General features: G+C 40.5%; 1 protein-coding gene across 1 annotated transcript in view; it reads right to left on the bottom strand.

The window, feature by feature from the left end:
* Positions 1-10,342, bottom strand: part of CMTR1 (cap methyltransferase 1) — a 53,011-nt gene that overhangs the window by 8,777 nt on the left and 33,892 nt on the right. Inside the window, exons 14-15 of the mRNA XM_065913417.1 lie at positions 1,218-1,274; positions 399-456 (exon numbers count right to left, since the gene is read on the bottom strand). Of these exons, the coding sequence (XP_065769489.1) occupies positions 399-456; positions 1,218-1,274 (115 nt within the window). The remainder of the gene's footprint in view (positions 1-398; positions 457-1,217; positions 1,275-10,342) is intronic.

Raw genomic sequence — 10,342 nt, 5'->3', positions numbered from 1 at the left:
TTGTGTGTGGGCCTATATATAGGCTCAGACTGGGCAAGAAGAAATGGTACCCGAGGAAGCCGGAAAGGGGGGCTGGGGTGGCCAATTCAGTCACTGCTCCCTTTCAGGCCTTGTGGTAACACTCCTTCAAAGCCATTTACCTTTCTCTGGGGCTCTCTGTGGTCAATACTGCTACCCAGGGCCACCAACAGGAAACTGAGGCCTGTTCACCCACCACCCTTGCCCTTTCTGACCAGTCTGCGGGGCTAAACCAGGAGTGCAAGAGCTAAGGAGGTGACTCCCAGCAGTGCTGAGACGTCCAACTCCTGAGTGCTGTGGGCTGGCCTGGCTGGGGGTCAGTCCCAGCCTTCTCGAGAGCTTCCTGCCCTGGAGCGAAACTGGGTCAGGGGAACACTCACCCCCCAGAGCTGGAGGCACTCTTTGCGGATCTCTGCCTGCCGAGGCTCGATCAGGGTCCTGGGAAAATGAAGCCAGTAAATGGCTGAAACCTCTGTATAGGAGGAGTATGCCTCCTGCACACCCACCAGAACCCCAAGGAGAGGAAGTCGTGTGAATGAACGTGTGCATGCCCACATAAGGCTAAGCCGTCATCACCCAAGGTGCTTGTAACACACGGCTCTGCCTCCGGGAGATGAGGGCACGGGCACAGAAACCGAGAAGATCTCCTTGCTCAACCACAAAGGGAAGGGAGGAGCCACCCTCCTGGCCACCCTGGAAGGCAGGGTCCCCAACACCCTTCTCCCAGTTACCCATCAGAACACACCAGTTCCTTCCCTGACACAGGCCACATGAAGTCCATCCCGTGGACGTCACCATGCCCGAGAAAGCGGAGTTAGCTTCTGCTCACCCCCTACCAGAGGTGTTCCTTGACCAGTCCTCCTTCTCCTCACCTGATCACTCTTTATGTCCCCTGAACATTAGATATTCTACACATGCCCCTCTACATTCTCTGATGCACTGGTAACAACTTTTCCTGTATCCTTTGCCTGGGTCACTCTTATCTGTCCAAAGACAGATAAGCCTCTGAGGCCGAGGTTCATGCCATGTGCTTCTTTGGCATGCTTCACAGAATATGGTAAAGTATGAGATAAAAAAGTAGGTATTTTTAAATGTTTGTAGAAATGAAGTAAAGAGCTCGGGTTGGGGGTGGGGGGTGGGGAACAAAACATAAGGATCTTCCCTTGAAATAGGTAGATTCTGGAAAGGGCAACACTCACGTATCTTGCACAAAGGCACGGATTTTGGCCAGAGCTTTGATCTGCAGACTGCAGTGGCTGGAATTTAAAAAAAAAAAGGATTTTATCTCAGAAGGATTACCAAAAAAGACAGCCTACAGTCATGAGGATAGAGAAGTTTAGCCAGAGCAGTGGCGATCTATGTCTGGGGACAGGGTTAAAGTAAAAAAAGAACCCCTTCAACCACAACCTTAAGGTACAGTTACATGGACCTGATGCAGGCTTAGGGTGAAGCAGAACTGAGTCAAACCCTCCAGACATTCAGATCCCAAGCCCAGCCAAAAGGAAGGTTCTGATCTCATCCTTAAAAATTTGAGGACTTCCCTGTGGTACAGTGGATAAGAATCCGCCGGCCAATGCAGGGGACATGGGTTCGATCCCCACTCTGGGGATATCCCACATGCCGCAGAGCAGCTAAGCGTTTGCGCCACAACCTCCAAACCCAAGCTCCAGACCCTGTGAGTCACAACCACTGAAACCCGTGTGCCTAGAGCCTGTGCTCTGCAACAAGAGAAGCCACTGCAATGAGAAGCCTGAGCACCTCAACAAAGAGTAGCCCCCTCTCACCACAGCTAGAGAAGGCATGCTAGCAGCAACAAAGACCCAGAGCAACCAATAAATTACTTTAAAAAAAAACAAAAAAACTGAAAGCCATAGTGAGATGATTTTTTTTGGCTGCATTGTGCACCTTGCAGGATCTCAGTTCCCCAAGCAGGGATCCCCAAACCTGCAACCTTTCAATTAAAGTCCTAACCACAGGACCACCAGGAATTCTCTGAACTGATTCTAGATGAAGCAACAACACAGTCCAGACCTAGTTCAAGTACACACTAAACTGACTACCTGCGCCAAGAGCCGCCCTCACTACCTTAGCCTCCACGGCTCTTAGAGACAATTTTTTTCATTTAAAAAGCGAGACGTGATAAAGCAAGAAAATGTGACCCACTGACGAGAGGGAAAACAGTCCAACAGAACAAGACCAAGAGATGATCCAAATGTTAAAATTATCAGATAAGACCTTTAAAATAACTGAAAAATATGTTAAAGGATCTAGGAAAAAGGTATAATATACTTTAAAAAGATGGAAAATACTGGCAGATATAACTATATTTTTCAAAACCAAAAATCCTAGAAATGAAAAATATATTAGAGATAAATGGTATTATTTGTTTAGCGAATTTATAGAAGTATAGTTGATTTACAATGTTAGTTGCAGGTATACAACAATCAAATTTTTATATACTATACTCTATTTAAAATTATTATAAAATACTGGCTATATATCCCTGCAGCTTATATATTTTAAACATAATAGTTTGTACCTCTTAATCCCCTATCTTGCCCCTCCCCTCCTCCCTCTCCCCACCGGTAACCAATAGTTTGTTCTCTATCAGTCCCATTTCTGTTTTATTATTCATTTTTTTGGATTCCACATATAAATGATAACTTATCTGTCTGACTGATTTCACTAAGATCCACTGCTCTAGGGTCATCCATATTGTTGCAAATACCAGGATTTCATTCTTTTTTTTAATGACTGTAATATTTCAGTGTGTGTGTGTACCATCAATAGTGTACTAGGGTTTCCTTTTTTCTACTTCCTCATCAACATTTGTTATCTGTAGACTTTTTGATGATGGTCATTCTGACAGGTGCAAGGTGATCACATTTAATTTGCATTTCTCTGATTATTAGTGATGTTGAGCATTTTTTCATATACCTGTTGGCCATCTACATGTCTTCCTTGGAAAAACGTCTATTCGAATCTTCTGCCCATTTTTTAATTGAGTTGTTTTTTATTGATGTTGAATTATATGAATTATTTATATATTTTGCATATTAACTCTTTATCAGTCTTACCATTTGCAAATATGTCCTCCCATTCAGTAGGTTGTCTTTTCATTTTGTTGGTTTTCTTTGCTGTGCAAAAGTTTTTAACTTTAATTAGGTCTCATTTCTCTATTTTTGCTTTCTTTGCCTTAGGGCCTGATCCCTCCACCTCTAAAATTTCTCCTCTTTATGTCAGAGTGTTCTGCCCTTGTTTTCTTCTAGATTTATGGTTTCTGGTCTTACATGTAGGTTTTTAATTCATTTTGAGTTTATTTTTGTATATGGTGTGAGAAAATGTTTTAATTTCATTCTTTTACATGTAGCTCACCAGTTTTCCCAGCATCACTTACAGTCAGAGACACAAAGACACAGAGACTGTTTTTTCTCCAATGTATATTCTTACCCTCTGTGTCACAGATTAATTGACAAAATATAAACGGAAAATCCTGAAAGCAGTCAGAGGAAAAAGGACACGGACACACTGATGGAGTTATCCCTGTGACTAGTTTATCACTGTCACTAGTTTGCTAGTTTTTAATCATGAGTAGATGTTTAATTTTGTTGAATATTCTTTCTGTATCTATCAAAATTATTATTTTTCCTCTTTATTCCTTTAATACAGTGAAGTACAAAACTGGTTTTCAAAAGGTATATGAATCTTGCATTTTTAGATAAACTCCAGTTGGTCATAAGCATTACTCTTATACATTGCTGAATTTGATTTACTAATTTTTAAAAAATCTTACTTATTTTAAATTTTCGGCTGTGCTGGGTCTGTGCGGCTGCGCAGGCTTCTTCCTAGCTCCGGAGAGCAGGGGACTGCCCTCCGGTGGCGGCTCCCGGGCATTAGGGCACAGGCGCCGTTGGCGTGGTGCACCTGCTTAGTGGCTCCATGGCTTGTGGGATCTTCCCAGATCAGGGATCAAACCCATGTCTCCTCCACTGGCAGGCAGATTCTTTACCACTGAGCCACCAAGAGAAGATTTTTATGTATAGGCTCATGAGGGGGATTAATCTATAAATGAGTAGTTTTTTGAAGTTTTGGTGAGACGGTTGGATGGCATCATCAACTCAATGGACATGAGTTTGAGCAAACTCTGGGAGATAGTGAAGGACAGGAAAGCCTGGCGTGCTGCAGTCCATGGGGTCGCAAACAGTCCGACACGACTGAGCGACTGAACAACGACAACAAATATGTATATTTAAATGCTATAAATTTCCCTTTATTAATCCTTTTTTAATTCCTTTAGGTATATATATATGAAGGGATATATATATTTATCTATTCATCTGTCAATGGACATTAAAAGACATTCAAATTGGAAAGGAAAGCAAAAAATTATTTATTTGCAGAAGGTATGGTTATATATGTAAAAAATCTTAAGGAATATACCAAACTACTAGAACTAATAAGTAAATGAAGCATTCACACAAAATATGTAGTCAATATACAAAAAATCAATTGTATTTCCATATACTAGTAATGAACAATTAGAAAGTGAAAATTTTAAAATACCATTTACATGCCCATAAAACTCTAAGAAATAAATTTAACAAAAGATGTGTAACATCTCTATACTGAAAACCATAAAACTGCTGAGAGACATTAAAGAACCTAAATAAAACTTCTAGATGAAACTTCTGACTAATATTCTAGTCAGAATATTTTCATTACTTTAGTACAGTGAAAGTTTTTTAGAGAGACAACAAGAATCACCAAAAAAAAAAAAAATTGATAAACTGGATTTCAGCATCAAAGTTTAAAACTTCTTGGCAATCAAACTGAAAAGGACGAAGTAAAATTATCTCAGTTTGCAGATCACATGATCTTTTTATGCAAAAAATTATAAAGATTCCACAAAAAACTGTTGTAATAATCAGTCACAAATTCTATATACTAACAACAAACAATCTGAAAATGAAGTTAACTACTCCATCTACAATAGCATCAAAAAGAATAAAATGCTGAGGAATAAATTAAATCAAGAAGTGAAAGACTTGTACACTGAAAGCTGTGTAACACTGCTGAAAAAAATGAAGAGATAAAAATAAATGGGAGGGCATGCTGTGTTCACGGATTGGAACACTTAATACAGTTAGCATGACAGCACTACCCAAAGCCATCTACATTCAGTGCAGACTCTACCAAAACGCAAATGCCAGTTTTTGCAGAAACAGAAAAACTCATCCCAAAAACCATACGGAATCTCAGGGGACCCCAAATAGCCAAAACAATACTGCAAATGAGGAACAAAGCTGGGGGCCTCATATATCCTGAGTTAAAAAAAACTTACTACAACACTACAGTAAAAAGTATGGTACTGGCATCAAGACCAATGGAACAGAATAGAGAGCTCAGAAATAAACCCTCACATGTATGATCAAATGATTTTCAACAGGAGCACCAAGATCATTCCATGGGAAATGCATATAGATATGCTTCAACAAATAATGTTGGGAAAACTCGATATCCACATGCAAAAGAATAAAGTTAGACACTTACTTCACATTACCTACAAAAATCAATTCAAAATGGATCAAAGACCTAAACATAAGAAATAAAACTATAAAACTTTTCTTTTTCTCAAAACAAAACATGAAGAAAAGCTTCATGACACTAGATTTAGTAACAGATTTCTTGAATGACACCAGAAGCACAGGCAATAAAAGAAAAAATAGATAAACTGGACTATATCAAAATATAAAACTTCTGTGCAAAGGGCATAATCAATACAGTAAAAAACGAAAACAAAACTCCACAGAATACAAGAAAATATTTTCAAATCATACATCTGATTAAGGGATTAATACCCAGAATATATTAAGAATTCCTATAACTAAACAAGAAAAGTAAAACAAATCAATTTAACAATGGGCAAAGGGAGGTCTGTCCAAGATGGCACAGTAAGACCCTGAGCTTCCCTCTCACACGGGACACCAAACTACAGCACAGGAACCTGGAATGTCGGGTCCGTGAGTCAAGGCAAACTAGAAGGGGTCAAACAGGAGATGGCAAGAGTGAATGTCGACATTTTAGCAATCAGCAAACTAAAATGGACTAAAATAGGTGAATTTAACTCAGATGACCATTATATCTACTACTGTGGGCAGGAATCCCTTAGAAGAAATGGAGTAGCCATCATAGTCAACAAGAGTCTGAAATGCAGTACTTGGATGCAATCTCAAAAATGACAGGATGATCTCTGTTCATTTCCAAGGCAAACCATTCAATATCAAAATCCAAGTCTATGCCCCAACCAGTAATGCTAAAGAAGCTGAAGTTGAACGGTTCTGTGAAGACCTACAAGACCTTCTAGAACTAACACCCAAAACGGACGTCCTTTTCATCATAGGGGACTGGAATGCAAAAGTAGGAAGTCAAGAAACACCTGGAGTAACAGGCAAATTTGGCCTTGGAGTACAGAATGAAGCAGGGCAAAGGCTCATAGAGTTTTGCCAAGAGAACGCACTGGTCACAGCAAACACCCTCTTCCAACAACACAAGAGAAGACTCTACACATGGACATCATCAGATGGCCAACACCAAAATCAGAATGATTATATTCTTTGCAGCCAAAGATGGAGAAGCTTTATACAGTCAGCAAAAACAAGACTGGGAGCTGACTGTGGCTCAGATCATGAACTCCTTATTGCCAAATTCAGACTTAAATTGAAGGAAGTAGGGAAAACCACTAGACCATTCAGGTATGATCTAAATCAAATACCTAACAATTATACAGCGGAAGTGAGAAATAGATTTAAGGGACTAGATCTGATAGAGTGCCTGATGAACTATGGATGGAGGTTCGTGACACTGTACAGGAGACAGGGAGTAAGACCATCCCCAAGAAAAAGAAATGCAAAAAAGCAAAATGGCTGTCTGAGGAGGTCTTACAAATAGCTATGAAAAGAAGAGAAGCGAAAAGCAAAGGAGAAAAGGAAAGATATACCCATTTGAATGCAGAGTTCCAAAGTATAGCCAGGAGAGATAAGAAAGCCTTCTTCAGTGATCAGTGCAAAGAAATAGAGGAAAACAATGGGAAAGACTAGTTCAAGAAAATTAGACATACCAAAGGAACATTTCATGCAAAGGTGGGTACAATAAAGGACAGAAATGGTATGGACCTAACAGAAGCAGAAGACATTAAGAAGAGGTGGCAAGAATACACAGAAGAACTGTACAAAGAAGATTGTCATGACCCAGATAATCACGATGGTGTGAACACTCACCAAGAGCCAGACATCCTGGAATGTGAAGTCAAGTGGGCCTTAGGAAGCATCACTATGAACAAAGCTAGTGGAGGTGACAGAATTCCAGTTGAGCTATTTTAAATCCTAAAAGATGATGCTGTGAAAGTGCTGCATTCAACATGCCAGCAAATTTGGAAGACTCAGCAGCGGCCACAGGACTGGAAAAGGTCAGTTTTCATTCCAATCCCTAAGAAAGGCAATCCCAAAGAATGCTCAAACTACCGCACAACTGCACTCATCTCACACGCTAGCAAAGTAATGCTCAAAATTCTCCAAGTCAGGCTTTAACAATATGTGAACCATTAACTTCCAGATGTTCAAGCTGGTTTTAGAAAAGTCAGAGGAACCAGAGATCAAATTGCCAATATCTGTTGGATCATCAAAAGAGCAAGAGAGTTCCAGAAAAACATCTATTTCTGCTTTATTGATTATGCCAAAGCCTTTGACTGTGTGGATCATAATAAACTGGAAAATTCTGAAAAAGATGGGAATACCAGACCACCTGACCTGCCTCTTGAGAAACCTGTATGCAGGTCAGGAAGCAACAGTTAGAACTGGACATGGAACAACAGACTGGTTCCAAATAGGAAAGGGAGTACATCAAGGCCGTATATTGTCACCCTGCTTATTTAACTTAGATGCAGAGTACATCATGAGAAATGTTGGGCTGGATGAAGCACAAGCTGGAATCAAGATTTCTGGGAGAAATATCAATAACCTCAGATATACAGATGACATCACTCTTATGGCAGAAAGTGAAGAAGAACTAAAGAGCCTCTTGATGAAAGTGAAAGAGGAGAGTGAAGAAGTTGGCTTAAAGCTCAACATTCAGAAAACAAAGATCATGGCATCTGGTCCCGTTCCCTCATGGCAAATAGATGGAGAAACAGCAGAAACAGTGGCAGACTTATGTTTTTGGGCTCCAAAATCACTGCAGATGGTGACTGCAGCCATGAAATTAAAAGATGCTTACTCCTTGGAAGAAAAGTTATGACCAACCTAGATAGCATATTAAAAAGCAGAGACATTACTTTGCCAACAAAGGTCTGTCTAGTCAAGGCTATGGTTTTTGCAGTTTATGGATGTGAGAGTTGGACTATAAGAAAGCTGAGCGCCAAATAATTGATGCTTTTGAACTGTGGTGTTGGAGAAGACCCTCGAGAGTCCCTTGGCCAGCAAGGAGATCCAACCAGTCCATCCTAAAGGAAATCAACCCTGAATATTCACTGGAAGGACTGATGCTGAGTCTGAAACTCCAATACTTTGGCCACCTGATGCGAACAGCTGACTCATTTGAAAAGACCCTGATGCTGGGAAAGATTGAAGGCAGGAAGAGAAGGGGACGACAGAGGATGAGATGGTTGGATGGCATCACCAACTCAATAGGCGTGAGTCTGAGTAAATTCCATGAGTTGGTGATGGACAGAGAGGCCTGGCGTGCTCCAGTCCATGGGGTCACAAAGAGTCGGACACGATTGAGCAACTGAATTGAACAGACCATCTATCTATGAGAACCATGTGAAAGCCAGCAGAAAAGATTTTCCAGATATAAAAAAGAAATTACAATAAGATGGGTAGGAGGGGCAGAGATGAGGTATACACAACACCCACAACCCTGGGTGGGTAACTCACAAATGGAAAGAGAACCACAACTGCAGGGGTTCTCCCCAAGGACTGAGGCATCCAAGCCCTGGATGAGACTCCCCGGCCCAGGGACTTTGCACCAGGAAAACGAGTCCGGTAATGTCTGGCTTTGAAGGTCAGCAGGGCTTACTTACGAGAGAGCTGGAGGGCTGTAGGAAACAGACTCTTAAGGGGCACCTGCAAATTCTCACATACTCCCAAGTCCCAGTGCTCAGATGGTAATTCGAAAGGAGTCTGGGTGAGACCCACCTGCTGATCTTTAAATTAGAGAGCTTCCCTGAGAGACAGGAGGTCACTGGGACTCTCCCTGGGGACATATGGTTGGGGAACTAAGATCCCATATGCCATGAGGTGAGGCCAAAAAAAAAAAAAGCAAAATCAAGAAAACAATACCATTTACAATTGCATCAAAAAGATAAAATACCTACAAATAAATCAAACTTAAGAGGTAAACCAAGAGGTAAAAGACCTGTACTCATAAAACTATAAGACACTGATTCATTCAAGAAACTGAAGATAACAAAAACAAATGGAAAGATATACTGGAAGATACTGGAAGAATATTGTTAAAATGACCATACTACCTAAGGCAATCTACAGTCAATGCAAACCCTATCAAAATACCAATGGCATTTTTTACAGAACTAGAATAATTCTAAAATCTGTGTGAAACCATAAAAGACCCCAAATAGCCAAAATCATCTTCAGAAGAAGAACAAAGCTGGAAGTGTCATGCTCCCTAATTTCAAACTAGGAAATATGGGCAATTAAGCTATGACCAAGAGGCAAGAATATACACTGGGGAAAAGACAGCCTCTTCAATAAACGGTGTTGGGAAAACTGGAGAGCTATACGTGAAAGAATCAAACTGGCCTACTTTCTCACTCCTTATACAAAAATAAACCCAAAATGGATTTAAGACTTAAAAATAAGTAATCCTTGAAACCATAAAACTTCCAGAAGAAAACCCCGGTAGTATGCTCTTTGATACCAAGCTCAGCAATTTTGGGGGACACATTTCCTCAGAGAAGGGAAACAAAAACAAAACTAAACAGATGGTACTACATCAAAAGCTAAAAAGCTTTTGCACAGCAAAGGAGACTACGAACAAAACAAAAAGGCAACCGACTGAATGGGAAGGAGACAGTTGCAAGCAATATATCTGATAAGGGGTTACAATACAAAACATAAAAAGAACTCATACAACTCAACATAAAAAAAAAAAACACCCAGATAAATGAAGAAGATGTAGTGTGTGTGTACGCACACACACAGACAATGGAATATCAGTCATAAAAAAAGAATGCAGTAGGGCTTCCCAGTGGCTCAGTAGTAAAGAATCTGCCTACCAATGAAGGAGATACGGATTCAATCCCTGGTCC

The sequence above is a fragment of the Muntiacus reevesi genome, chromosome 20, assembly GCF_963930625.1.
Source record: "Muntiacus reevesi chromosome 20, mMunRee1.1, whole genome shotgun sequence".
NCBI lineage: Eukaryota > Metazoa > Chordata > Mammalia > Artiodactyla > Cervidae > Muntiacus > Muntiacus reevesi.
The sequence above is the reverse complement of the archived record's forward strand: the minus strand, read 5'-3'. Positions and strand labels throughout refer to the sequence as shown.